Source organism: Pangasianodon hypophthalmus, chromosome 11, assembly GCF_027358585.1.
Source record: "Pangasianodon hypophthalmus isolate fPanHyp1 chromosome 11, fPanHyp1.pri, whole genome shotgun sequence".
NCBI classification, from domain to species: Eukaryota; Metazoa; Chordata; class Actinopteri; order Siluriformes; family Pangasiidae; genus Pangasianodon; species Pangasianodon hypophthalmus.
This window is the reverse complement of record NC_069720.1, coordinates 4656334-4670754: the sequence shown is the minus strand read 5'-3', so window position 1 is coordinate 4670754 and position 14421 is coordinate 4656334. Positions and strand designations below refer to the sequence as shown.

The 14421-nt window shown below is 37.8% G+C and overlaps 2 protein-coding genes across 4 annotated transcripts in view; both read right to left on the bottom strand.

The window, feature by feature from the left end:
• Positions 1-690: 690 nt before the first annotated feature.
• On the bottom strand, positions 691-4379 carry fadd (Fas (tnfrsf6)-associated via death domain). The gene is made up of 2 exons (XM_026930359.3): positions 3796-4379; positions 691-1449 (listed from the first exon to the last, which is right to left on the bottom strand). The coding sequence occupies exons 1-2, from the start codon at positions 4085-4087 to the stop codon at positions 1169-1171; spliced, it is 573 nt and encodes a 190-aa protein (XP_026786160.1). The 5' UTR covers positions 4088-4379; the 3' UTR covers positions 691-1168.
• Positions 4380-6696: 2317 nt separating this feature from the next.
• ano1a (anoctamin 1, calcium activated chloride channel a) overlaps positions 6697-14421 on the bottom strand; it is a 44900-nt gene continuing 37175 nt past the window's right edge. For all 3 annotated transcript variants that reach the window (XM_053238213.1, XM_053238215.1, XM_053238214.1), the window contains exons 17-25: positions 14254-14365; positions 13180-13237; positions 12899-12999; positions 11908-12050; positions 11047-11199; positions 10465-10517; positions 10016-10200; positions 8810-8915; positions 6697-8719 (exon numbers count right to left, since the gene is read on the bottom strand). In XM_053238213.1, the coding sequence (XP_053094188.1) occupies positions 8507-8719; positions 8810-8915; positions 10016-10200; positions 10465-10517; positions 11047-11199; positions 11908-12050; positions 12899-12999; positions 13180-13237; positions 14254-14365 (1124 nt within the window). In that variant the 3' untranslated portion in view covers positions 6697-8506. The remainder of the gene's footprint in view (positions 8720-8809; positions 8916-10015; positions 10201-10464; positions 10518-11046; positions 11200-11907; positions 12051-12898; positions 13000-13179; positions 13238-14253; positions 14366-14421) is intronic.

Genomic DNA, 14421 nt, shown 5'->3' with positions numbered 1-14421 from the left:
ACAGGCTCACTTATAGTAGAGATCACTGGCTGATTTACGTGGATGATCATTTTAAATTATGTCTATCCCATATCAAGAACATACATCCAAGAATCAAGCAGAATGTAACCGATTGTTCAGATTGAAATTGCTACCCAAGTGCATAAAAATCCTAAATTTGCTTGGAATTTCAACTATACACCCAGGTCTACTTTGAATCTTCTGAAAAAGTAAAGGTAAAAGTGAAAGTTTTATTTGATGACAGCCACTTTATCCTGGAATTGAGGTGGCTCCAGAGCCTATCCCAGGAAAACTGGGTGTGAAGCAGAAATACACCCTGGATGGGACACCAGTCCATCGCAGGACACCACACACACATACATTCACATTTAGGGGCAATTTACAGTAGCCAAGCCAGCTACCTGCATGGTATTGGGAGGTAGGAGGAAACATGAGAACTTTTATAAACTCACACAGACACGGGGAGAACTTGCGAAATTCCGCACAGATGGTAACCTGAGCTCAGGAGCAAACCGGAAACCAAAAAGTGTAAATATGCTCAAAAAGTGTAAATATGCTAAAATTTTAGACAAACAAACCTTACTTTCATTTTTGTAGGTGTTTCCCATGACTGTATAACTGTTCGAGAAATTCCCAAATTTTCCAGGACACACAGACAATAGAATTATTGTCTCAGGCTTCAGACAATGGTTAATAAAATTATTCCCTTTATTTACATCCAGTTGTGATACATAACAAGAAATTCAATTCTTTTGGAACAATGCTGTCATTTTCTAATCAATTTCCAATCAAAAGTAAAAAATGTCACAGAGTGAGGCTATAACATTTAGTGATAATTACTTTTCTTGAGTGTCTTATTATATTATAATTATATACTACATTTGAATCTCAGCCTAATTTATAATATTCCAGTGGTTTAAAAAAATCATAAAAGTACCATTTTTTTGTAAACAGCATGGATTCACAGTTTACTAACCAGCACAACACATGAATATTCCTGTCCACCTGAGCAAAGCTTTAAGACTGAGTGAAGTTTTCAAGAAAGGAATCCCAAAGAAAAATATAAAGCGTCTCAAATGTAAATTTAAGGTCAAAGTGCTTTCAGCATTATATTTGGCACAAAGAACTGCAAGACAAATTATCGCTAGCACACGTACATGTTCAATTTTCATGACATATTAGCATTCTGGAGTTTTCTTTCCACAACATCAGCCGTGTAGTTCAGGTCGCAGGCACGGAGTGCCCTGATCAGCTCGTCCACTTTGGCCTCCTCTTTGCGTATCTTCTTCCACTCTTTGAACAGTTCTCTCACTTGTTCTTCCAGGTTGCGAGGGTGTTTCTCTTGTATGCCTTCCAGCTTGGCCTCGGTGATTCCCAGTTTCCGTCCATATTGAAGCCACTTCCTTCCCAGCTGCTCAACGATTACTTCTGTTGCACAGTTGATTTTTCCTAGAAGAAAGACACATAATCCATAAAAGTGTCAGAAACTGAATTAAAATCTTGATGTGATCCAAAAAGTTAAAAGTTGTGTCCAGTTGTGTTATGGATTTTATTTGAAAAATCTGCAGTTTCCTTTGAAAACTTAAAGTATCCATGGCACATAAACCTACTATATAACAAGAATCAAGAGCTCATCAATAATTAAGTATCAAAATCTAAGGACAGATGTTAATGTTAAGAAATATTAAATCAAAGTTTCTAAGAGCTCAATCCCTTTACTATTATTTGATCATATTCCTAGTTTGATTTTTTTTATAGAAATGATTTTATTGATTACATAGAAGAGACATTATTAAGTAGTAAGTGTTGAATTAAGTGTTGAATCTAATTGGTCAGAATTACCAAACATTGTTATATGTTAAGCTTTTACTTTATACAGTAGGTTTGTGTTAGGTTAAGTAATGATCCAGACAAAGGAAAAAAAAAAAAAATCACCCTGAATGACTTGCATATCCATTCATCCATCCATTTTCTGTACCGCATATCCTACACAGGGTCACTGAGAGCCTGGAGCCTATCCCAGGGGACTCGGGGCACAAGGCAGGGGACACCTGGACGGGGTGCCAACCCGTCATAGGACACAATCGCGCACACACTCACACATACACACCCTTCACACACTACAGACAATTTAGAGACGCCAATCAGCCTACAACGCATGTCTTTGGACTGGGGGAGGAAAATTGAGTACCTGGAGGAAACCCCTGAAGCACGGGGAGAATATGCAAACTCTGCGCAAACAGGACGGAGACGGGAATCAAACCCCCAGCCCCAGAGGTGCGAGGCAAACATGTTGCTCTAATGGTTTCCTACATTACCTACAATGCCCTTGGACTACCCAGCTGATAGTGGCTTATAGGGATAGGGATTTGTACGACAGAAGCTCCACATAATCCAAGAATAATAAAATGAATAATCGTTGCTGTGGTGATTTTTTTTTTTTTTGTTAGGAGATATTTATTTAACATTTATGGAAGGAGTCTTGAGTGTAAGCACTTTGTAACAGTGCTTTGTGAAGTTTCAGAGCACAGCAAAGGAAGAGGAGTTTACGCTTTCCGGTTTCTCAGAAAATTGGCAGACTGAGAGAGAGAGAGAGACAGTGAAAGAGAAACAGAGAGAGAGAGAGAGGCGGGGGAGTGAATGACTGTTTATCGCGGCTAAGTGATAACAAGATATAACTTGTGTCTTGGACGTTCCACAACATTAAATCTAACTAACCCTGTGTCTCAGTTCACCTACTTATACTATGCACTAATAGTATGTACTCTTTTTGTGAAGAAAAAGTACATACTTTTTAGTGTGTAGCAAAAGAGTACGCAAGTACTGGGACATACTAACACGTCAAGTAACGGAAGAGAACGTTGTTGTCTAATTACACACACTGTCCCTGTAAACAAACTCCTCATTGCATTTCAGCTTTTCTTCATTCATTATTCCTTATATCATTTCTACTATATGATTTAATGTAGCATTCCCTTGATTTATTTTTCCACATTACGTTTATACCTCTCTAAAATGCGTCCTTGAATTCGGCGAAGCAGCTCGTCCCAACACTCCTCCTCCCTCCCTCCATTGTGCAAGGAATTGTGGGTAATATTAGCTGAAAAAGTGTCCACGGATCCACACTTCGAAAATCTCCCAGAAACAGTAGATCATCCGGGTACCTTTGGGATACTCATTTCAACATACTACGATTTGGGACACACTAATTCTCGTCTCGGATAATATTTTGTACAGATAGTAGGCGAATTGAGACGCAGCATAAACCTTTAAAATGTGTGACGTGCCATTTGTTAATAAATGAAACATCGCAATCCTTGGCTAATTGCTGTGGTATAAGCGGAATATCACCCCCCCGGACCGTGCTGTGATATGAAAATAAGAACCGCACACACTGTGTGTGTTATTCCTCACATGTAGCTGAGCTAGCAGTGTCCCTTGGTGACGTCAGTGTGGCACACAACCTCAACTTCTCACAGAAATAACAGGAAAACACCACCAATCAACAAATTAGCACCAGTATTGCTAAGTACATAACAAATATTTCAGTATGAATTTATTTTATGTGTTTCAGGGTGGAGTCTTCCTTTAACATTTTCGTCATTTTCTGTTTTACAATCACAGGAAAAGAAAGAAAAACAGTTTTACTGTCAGGACAAGGGGAAAGTAAAGTAATTACACACAACACATTACAACTGTTATGAACTGAATTAAGTGAATTCCCTCAGAGCTGCACGCGCTATGAAAGACTGGTGCTCCCCATAAAGCACGCCGTGTTGTGGACAGATTACAAACCTAGTTCCGCTTCATCCGGCAAATCGGTGGCGCTCGGTTGTCCTTCATAGCTGTCGATTATTTCCAGTAAAGCTTGTTGGCCAATGTCAGCGAGAAGCTTCCGTAAAGGTTCCGTGTTATTAGGCCCGATCTCTGCTCTCTCTATCAGACAATCAAACAGATGAATGCCGCTGGTGATCTCCTCGCTTTTCTTCTTCCCAATAATGTTTCCACACAGAAATTTTAGTTTCGCTAAATTGTCATGGCCAAGCTTTTGGGATATTTCCAACAGCATAACTTTAAATCTATCCATGTTTTTTTTGTGGGTGTGTCTGCAGTTAAGATGAAAATATAACTCCTCTTCCTTACCTACAGACACACACCGTACATTTCCGCTTCCGTTTTAAAAGCAGGTGGACTCCAAGGTTCAAACAGTGACGTAAAGCAGCAAACTCGTTGTTTTTAAAAAGCTCAGAAAGAACAATTTTGAAAGTTTATCTTGTTTGGTAGTGTCCAAAGCTTGTAGACTGGCCAAAATGTCTTCAGGTTGCCAAAATGAAAGTGGAGAGCGGGAAGTTTCCGGTTCAGTGCTCCACCTCATTTCAGGCGAGCCTTAAAGTGACAGTCTTCAGTGTTTTTGAACAGCACACAGAAGGTTGACACAGAAGGTTCTAACTCCATGAACCACCTCAGTACCAGTGCTACCAACTCTTTTCAGGGGAAAGTAGCTCCAAAAATCATCGCTAGGTGACGTAAGGTGTAATTTGCCTAATCATAGTCTTCATCCATCCATCCTTCCATCCATCCATCCATCCATCCATCCACCCATTCTCTGTACTGCTTATCCTACACAGGGTCATGGGGTAACCCTATCCCAGGGAATTCCGGGCACAAGCCGGGGACGCCCTGGACAGGGTGTATAGAAGAATTTTCTTAATCAGAGTATGATTTAAATATAATTATTATATAAGGTCCAATCAAGATATAATCAGAAATGATAAGAGATGTAGTATATATAGTACATTTAATCATGAAGAGAGTGTGATTTTATGTTGTGGCTTTATATTAAATCAGCATTTATAGCATATGATTTTACAAGTATATCTGTGTGAGTGTGAATCAACATTGAGCTTGCATCTTTTACCTGTGTAACGTTTGTGATTTCTTAAATAGTGTGTTGTTAAAACATTAATCAATATTTAAAAAAAAAAACTAGCTAAGATTGAGCCACGATTAAAGAGAAGGTACAGGGATATTGAAACAATGGTGGCGAGAGGCCAGGGGAATGATGAAAAGAAAAAAATGAGAAAACACCTTATGAGCTCACTGTTTTAGTATTGTATAAAAGCATGGGCCATGACAGTGTAAATCAGATGATCTAAACATCTCGGCTTTGTTGGTTGTTTCAGTAAAGTCTGATTTTCAGCATCCAAGACCCTTTGACTTTGGAAAGTTATTTTTCTTTATTCTGAACTGAGAAAGTTTTTCCACGACAGGTGCCAACCCATCGCACAATTGCACACACTCTCTCACTCACTCACAATTTTCGGAAAATGTAGAGATGGATAATCAGCTTACAACGCATGTTGTTAGACTGGGGAGGAAACCGGAGTACCCAGAGGAAACCTCCGTAGCTGTTACTATAGAAACAATAACATATTAGAAAGAGCGCATTAATGTTAACCTATTGTTCACGTAGCAGCCGGAACTACTTTCCAAGCCGTGCTGTTAGACAAAAATAATGCACATCTTTTGACTAATCAGATTTGAGAACTCAGCTGCTCTGTTGCCCCGCATCTTCAGGGTTGGGGGTTTGAATCCTGCCTCTGCCCTGTGTGGGCGGAGTTTGCATGTTTTCCTCGTGCTTCAGGGGTTTCCTCCCCCAGTCCAAAGACATACATTGTAGGCTGATTGGCATTTCCAAAATATTCTGGAGTGTGTGCAATTGTGCCTTGAGATGGGTTGGCACCCTGTCCAGGGTGTCCCCTGCCTTGTGCCCCGTGTCCCCTGGGATAGGCTCCAGGCTCTCCCCGTGACCCTGAGTAGCATAAGCGGTACAGAGAATGGATGGATGGATGGAATTGCTGTGTGGTAAGGAATAAGGAATAACCCACAACAAACCCAGCTGTTATACACAAATCATCCACGCTGGGGTGGTGTGGTATGGGCCAATGTGAAGTGGATTGTTTTTGTGTAACAGCACAGCCCAAAGTGTGTTATTCCGCTTATACCACAGCAATTTGCCAATGATTACAATTTTTATTTTATTAATGAACAACAAATTGCTCTATTAAACTGTTTATAGTTGCAGTTAATCTTAGGGAATATCATTTCAGCAAGACTAGTTAGTTTCTTTTATCAATCTTTTTTTCCCCTTTCTCTTGAAGTTAATGAGACAAAAAAATGCAGCTTGTCATTTTATTTAGAAATCGATAATGTAAACTCCTCTGTCCTGAAGACTCTCCCATGTTGGGAAACGTACTGACTGTTACAAAGTGCTGACACTGGAGACTCCTTCCATAAATATTACGTAAACTTCTCCTAACAGAAACTTCACCACATCAGTGAGTACATGTTTTTCTTTGTCAAACAAAACACATATTTTTAAATCCATTTATTAGCCATTGACTATGTGGATCGTCCATCATACAGGTCTCTGTGTAAGTTGTTACTATAGAAATGATAACGTTTTAGAACAAGTGCATTAATATAATCCTGTTATATATGTTTTAGCTGGATCTACTGTGAGAGCTGTACTGTTATAAGAAATTAATATACACATTCTGAGTTGAGAGTTCACCCTTGCTGTGGTATGGCAGATTATGATTTATTTCTTATAGAAAGAAGTCGTCTTTGGTCAAGTAATTCTGTTTTGTCGCTATTTCATTTTGTAAGAGAATCATTACCAAATGCAGACCAGGGTTACATCAGAACCTTTTAATTCTTTGAACAAAATTCAAAAATACAAAAAAATACAAATACAATTCCGTGTGCTTAGAGCAAGTTTATTTGATTGTGACAGATTTGCACTGTTGCCGTTATCATTTTCAATAAGTTTTAAACATTAAATGAGTTTTATAGACATCAATAAGTACTTTCTCTCAGAGGAGTATCTATGGTGGATAAACAGTACATCATATTTGTAAAGTGACAGTCCTTAAAACTGTATATAGTTTATATAATATAATTATATAATTTCTCAGTCACTGAGAAAGTCAGGAGAAATCAAAAAGATATGTTGAGCAAGAGGTCAGAATTTTGGAGGAATTCATTCTTTCAATTTTGATAAAAGGCAGAATATGCTAATTTTACTGACATGACCTCAAATGAAAATTGTGTAAAATTTGAATACAAGTGTATAAGTGCGAGTTTTACAAGACATAGCAATGCACATGCAATATTAACATGTCAGGACAGGAGATGATACTTTAAACAGGTATACATATTATATATATATATATATATATATATATATATATATATATATATATATATATATATATATATATATATATATATATATCACAGTAATGAGTAGACCATCAGTAAACACCTCTGAATCAAACCACTTATGATTTGATCCCACCCAGTCAGACAAACTAAGTAAAAAGTAAAATAATTTTTAAAAAGCAACATACATTTCGCATTGTTAAGGCCTCTTGAGCTGCAGATATTGTGTCCACTATGTTCTACCACAAAAAAAAACTTCATAATTATACATAATATACGTATTATAAGACAGCAGACATATTTTCAGAAGTACAAAAACATTCATGCACCTAATGAAAGCACCTAATTATTTGTTTTAATGCCATGTAGTCTAGATTACGTATGTTTCTACTGAAATGTATTAAAAAGACCAAGACATGAAGAAAATAACAATTTTCTCTTACTGTACTATGGCAGAGTAATCAGGAGTACAGTAATGCACTGCAGCCTTTTATATAATATTTCAAGTTTGCTATCAAATATGCAAGTTGATTATTTATTCCTGTTACACAGAATCAGTCAGTTATGTTTTACAGTAAATGTTAAGGGGACAGAATTCTTTATTTCTCAGCAGTAACACTATAATTTTCATTTGCTAGCAAACACAAAAGGTGCAGGTTTAATTACCATTCAATTTTTGAGAACTGTTGCTTTACCAAGCATGACCTTGCACATAATGGTGTTAGACTTTATGAAACATTTATTATGAAAATATTAAACAATTGTGAACAACTCTGAATGTCATAATTAGGACATGATAATTTTTCTTAGAGTATCTTTAAAAAAAAAACAAAAAAACTTGGATATTTGTTGAGGTGTGGTTTAAATAAAATCAGTATAAAAGCACTGAAAAAAGTGAGACAAACATCAACAATGACTACAGAGAATTTTTTCTTGTGACACACAAACAGTAAATTAGTAAAAACCTTCACAATTTGCATATTGATAAAAAACAACAACAAAAAATGTCTCTGCAATTTGTTTACTTGTTACAAAGTAACCTAGGCAAAAAGAAAAGCTAAGCTGCAAGGTATATGGCAGTCTAGGGCATCTCTTGTGATCATAATCAGGCAGTCTCTGTGCCTGCCTCTGGCTCCAGTCAGCGAGCTGCACGTCTAATGTACCATTTCAGCTTAAACCATTGTAACCGTCATACTTTCACACAAGCTGGCTCATCTCGAGTCGTACGAACTTCTGATGTGCTGTAGGGATAGGTGTATTCTTCCCCACTTGGGCACATGGACTAGTGGTTATTGACTTGTACATGCAAAGGTGTTCGAGAGCGTGGCTGGGGACTGGGGTTGCTCTTTCGCTTGCCCATAAGCCTCTTTCCCTGTTCCTCCTTCATAAAGAGCTCCACAATCAGGTTCTTCTCCTTATGGATTTGCAAGCTGATGTCTTTGGGGATGTCAGGGATTAGCCAGTCCACAAAGTCACTCATTAGCATCACCACATTCTGCAAAGACAACGAGTTCAGAAATCAGACGGAAAAGCATGTTATTGACATGTTCTTTGAAACAAGTTGAGTCGAACCCTTTTCAGTCACCTGAAAGATGATGACAAACGCCAGCCGTGCTGCCAGAATATTCCAGAATTCTCTTGACAGTTCATATGGGGTATCTGACCATGGGGAATCTCTGTAATCCTTATACCTAAAGACAGTATTCACATTATTAAGAACAGAATAAACTTTCCGTATGTCAGTAATTAGTCATATAATATATTGCGAACACCTGTCCTTATGCTCTCAGACTGTACAGATTGCCTCACAGCCGCCGTGTAACATAATGTGCATGGAGTGCCATCATGGGCCCTGTGACTGCACCGTTATCCAAGATCTGCTTTGGCAGAGCACAACTGCCCATGCGCCCCAGGAATATAGCCAATAAGGTAAGCCAGCATAGGTTCCAAGAGCTTCACTGATTTTTGGTGACCCCTCTGGTGTAGTACCGCTGTAGTGTTCACCCTTAACATCATATTTACTAAAGGATCATTGAGGACCCCATCTGAGTTACTACATTGAGCTAGACAGCTATCATGGTTATGCAACTAATAGTAACCTTCATGGTTATGCAACTAATGGCAACCTACTTGCATACCAGTAGTTTACCTTAAGTAATAATTAAATTTTAAAAATTTGTTAATTTATTCATTTAGATTGACAGTAACAAACTACCAAGCTAGCTATCAAATGTTTTTCTACTAGGTTAAACATGGCACAATATTATTGAATAACAATATTTTTCGCCCCACCCAGTCCTCTGAAGATGGAAGACTCTCCCACGAAGGAAAACTATGACTGTTACAAAGCACTGACACTGGAGACTCCTTCCAAAAATGTTAAATAAACATTTTCTTAAGAAATATTCATCATATCAACAACTATCCATTTAACTTTGTTAAATAAAAGCACTTTTTTATATATCCTTTTCTTATTAGGTTTAAATTATGTCAAGCGTCTGTCATACAAGTCCCTGTGTACTTGTGTGTGATGCATTACAACCAACACATAAAAAATATAGCTGCGATTTGAATTACAGCCCGAGCTACTGTTCGAGCTGCTGTTATAGGAAATAAATCAACACCTTCTGACCAACCAGAATCATGAACTCAACAGCAGGGTAGTATAAATACTGTAAAATATCATAAACTGTAATTGTGTTAGGAAAAATATAATGAACACAGCATGTGCAATACTGAAATAGAACAACAAAGGTTTGTGCTTGTTGAACTAAATGATTTCTGCCAGCACCTGCAAACCTCCACTTTGTAGCCCAGGAACATCGGCTCCACTGGGTCTGTGTTTGGCTCAAAGTCGGTGACGTTGAAATAAGAGAGGGAGTGGTTGACGAAGCCGTGCAACGTTCCGTCAGGACTGTACACGTACTGATAAACAAGTCGGGGGATGAAATCCGATGTGAAGGAGATCACAAATGCCTGCGGAGAAACAAACCAACAGTAAATCTCCAGAGAGCATTGGAAATGTCATTAAACTCTCATCATTATGAAAATGACTCAGTCTGGTGATATTTTCAGTTTCGTTTCTGATCAGAAACCGCAAAAGAGGCAACTGGCCAAATTTTGTAATAGCTAGATTTGACACTTTAATAACACAAATTTTGTTTTTCAGCAGAAGATGACACATTAATAACAGAAAAATCTGACAGATTAATAACAGAAAATTTAAACTTAAGAACTTACATTCACTATGACTGCCACTTTGCTCAGTCCTCTCAGAAGGTTGTACCAGATGCCTAGAGAAGATAAATCTCATTTTTGCTATTTAATTCACATTACAAATGACACATTACTATCAGAGTGTCACCACAAGGTGGTGTTCGAGTACAGCCACTTTTTTTTTTTTTTTTTTTGGAGAAGGAAAAGATTTTGCTTGAAATACACATTAATGATATGTTAAAACAAATGGTAACAACAAGGTAACCATAGAAAAGACACCAGAAGATTCCATTGCTACATTAGGACTAGTAGTTAATCCCTTTATGACTTGTGTGAATCTATACTGACTTGAAGTATGTATATGGTTTGCATTATATGATTTATGATAAATGATTAAGGACAGACAAGATGAGGCTTAGACCCAGAATAAAGATGCAGTAACATTTGTGCACCATGCTCTTCCGTCTGTGACATATCTCCCACCATCTTGTGTTGATACTCTTAACTATTGTCTTCAGTCCATATTTACAGTAATTAAATCCTACCTGCTGTACTCAGCTGAAAAAGAAAGGACAAAAGGAGGAACGGCAGCATACAGATACTAACCAATATCTTTAGCCTTAGCAGCAATGGGCCGTCTGTACTCGGTGACAAATTTCTTGGCGTCGAGGCGGATCTCAATAACATTGTTCAGGAGCGCAAACAGAGGAGCCAGAGGAAAGGAGGCCACAAACAAGGTCACCATTCCAAACTGGACCACTAGATGATGAGGACAAAACATATAAACATCTTGTGTGATGATGCTTTATAAAAAAATTCCAGTGAATAAAAGCTCACAAAAATAGCTTGGGGAACCAATCCAGAATATACATCAAGTGCAGTTCATCAAATGATTGGGGCAAGAGATCAAAATGTTACAAAGCCAAGTCAAGAGATTCCCACAACATTTCAGATGCAACTTGAAATCAGCTTGAAGCAACATTCTTTTAGCTTGCTTGAGTGGTTTCTACAACTAAAGCTTGTAATCTCACACCATTCTGCAGGACCCACAATGCCACTCTCTTAGCAGAAGGCCAGCCCACGCTGCAGCAGACAGAGAGATGAGTGAGAAAGCTGCTCGGATTCTACAACCTCGCTTTTACAGAGCTAGTAGTAAGCAGACAGTATTTTCTGTCTGGGTTAGGTAACATCATCCAAATCCACTCAAAATGTAAAGGACAACTAAGGACAGACTGAAGAGATTATGTACTGTTCAGACACTGATTCAACAGCCTTGTTTCATTACAGCCTGTGTTTACTAATAATAATCAGTATAAAAATCTACATCCCCATCAAACATGCCAAAATTCACACTGATAAGGAAGGAATAATGAGGTTTTGGGAGAATCTCTAGAAATGCACTTGTCCATATTGCAGTTGTTTCTGGTGTCTGCATGCATGTGTGTGTGTGGGTGTGTAGTGACTCACTCATCTCCATATACTCTGGATTAAGGCCAACATAGGGGTTGAGGAAGTGGTCTTTCTCATGTCGGGCTAGGGCTTTGTGAAACTCCTCTTCTTGTTTACTGTCTCTCTTTGACTTACGGCGGCGAAGCAGTTTCTTCAGTTTACTGCAACATTAAAATATACAGATTGTTTGCATATTCTAAATGGTTACATACATTTCCACTTCATTATGTAAGGAATAAAAAAATAACATGGAGTGCTATTATAGAAAAATAATAAATGAATGGGGTAGTGGGAAGTTACTCTTATCAACTTGAAGTTGATTATTTTCCTATAACTGCAATTCCCAGAGTGTTTTATTCCTTCTGTGACACAGCATATCGTCAATGATTACAATTTTTAAATTTATTAATGAATGACACATCATACTTTTAACCACTTATAGTTACACTTAATGTTCTGCAATGCCCACGGCACAAGTTGGTTCTTGTTATCACTTACGTTACAGCAGCTATAAACATTTGTTTCCTCACCAGCCTCTCTTTTTTTCTCTCTTGAAGTTAATAAGACAAAAAATGCAGCTTATCATGTTACTGAATAACTGAAAAGTCTGCCATGAAGACTTTTCTGAGGTGTGATAAATAAATATTAAATAAAAGTCTCCTTACAGAACACTTTACCATATCAATGATTATACATTTTACATTGTTTAATAACAACACTTTTTTAAGGATTTCATTATGTGCAGTGTTCACCATAGAATTCTCTGTCATGAGTTGTTACTATAAATATGATAATGTATTTGAACGAGCGCATTAATATAAACCTGTGATTTGTTTTGCCGCCAAAAGTACTGTCACAGCTGCTGTTATAGAAAATTAATATATTTTAATCAATTCAATTAAATTCAATTCACTCACTTTCAATTCAGTATTTGCATGGCATATTCACTGATGTGAAATGAACACTGTGGTGGAGGGCTGAGAGCATGCACATGGTTGTGTATACTCACGGAATGCCAATCTCAAACAGATTGTTCTGGATAAGCTGCTTGCCAAGCATGGTGATGCACAGCTGAATACACAGCTCCATCAGGCAGCCAGCGTGAGCACACTACAGCATGTGCAAAACAGACAAACCACAGTCGCTCATGAAACAGTCGCTCTAGTAACACTTCTACTGTACTTATTTTAAAAGGTTCAACAGAAATAATGCCTGTGTTCAGGTGCAGGTTCTACTATAAATGCCAAAAGCTTGTAATCGTTGTATGAGTAAGCTTAAATAAACACACACCTCCTCCATTCGGTAATTCCCAACAACGTAGAAATAGTTGCCTGGCCGGCCAATGAGCCTGAAGGTATTGCACATAACGTCAAAGTAAGAAATGTTTACCATCCATCACACTAATGCAGGCCCGCCAACTTCGAAGAGGAATAATGCGTAGTCCCGCTGTACGTTTTCGATATTGTCTTTCCACAAAGCGCTTGTCTAAAGCAGAATCTGGCGTGTGTGTGTGTACGAGGGTTTTGTCCATGCTGCCGCTCATCTGTTTTAGTTAAGAGGTATAAACTTGAAATTTTGCACATAGGAAAGTAGATATGTTTACAGTAGAGAAGTATACTCATATAACGCAATTAATAAGAAAGTGTGCATGTAAACTTTTCTAGTGTCTACATCTTAACTAAACAGCTTTTTTTTGGTGTTTATTGTAAAACCCTGTATAATCACATACTACTTTCTACCATGATGGCCTATTCAATCCTCTTTATTTCCAGTAAGAATTTTAGACTCTCTGCTGGCCAAAAAAAAAAAAAAAATGCTGCTTTTGCGAAAATTGTTGGTGGTATCCCTAATAAATATAGCCTAGTTAACTGATGTTAGCTATATAAGCTTGGTGTCTAATGTTTGCTAAATCAAACATACACTGATAGATTTGATTTCACATTAAAAAAATGTAAATTAAAATTAAAAAAAGTGGTAAAATCATTCTCCATTTACCTAGACAGAAAGCAAGGGCACATCTTTCAAGCGAGAATATCGAGTTGAGATATAAAGAACTAGCCAAAACATGCACAGGCTTTCTGAGGTCGTTCAAAACACCTACGCAATTGTCAGTTATTCCAGATTAATGTGATTGGCTCATCTGTCATTATTTATTTGGAGGAAAAAAAGAAGACGCAAAATGACGCAAAATGCATGAAGGTTGGCAGGTCTGCACTTACATACAGAATGTATATGGTTGTACAGCATAAGAGCACAATGTATGGGGGCTGTATGGAGAAAAACGTTACTGTAATTACACAGCACCTGTATTTCTGGTTATAACTATGTGTGGGCTGACAGAAAAACATAAGGGAATGCTCTGACCTGCCTCTGAAGAAAGCCAGGTAGACAATCGGAGTGAAGGCGTTGGCAAACTTCAGGACGAAAGCCTTGAAAATCAGCCTCTCCTCAAAGCTTTTGTCTGTTTTTGGCACCTCTGATGAATTTCAGATAAGATAAAATATCAAGCCTGACTGAAAACAGTAGCCCAAG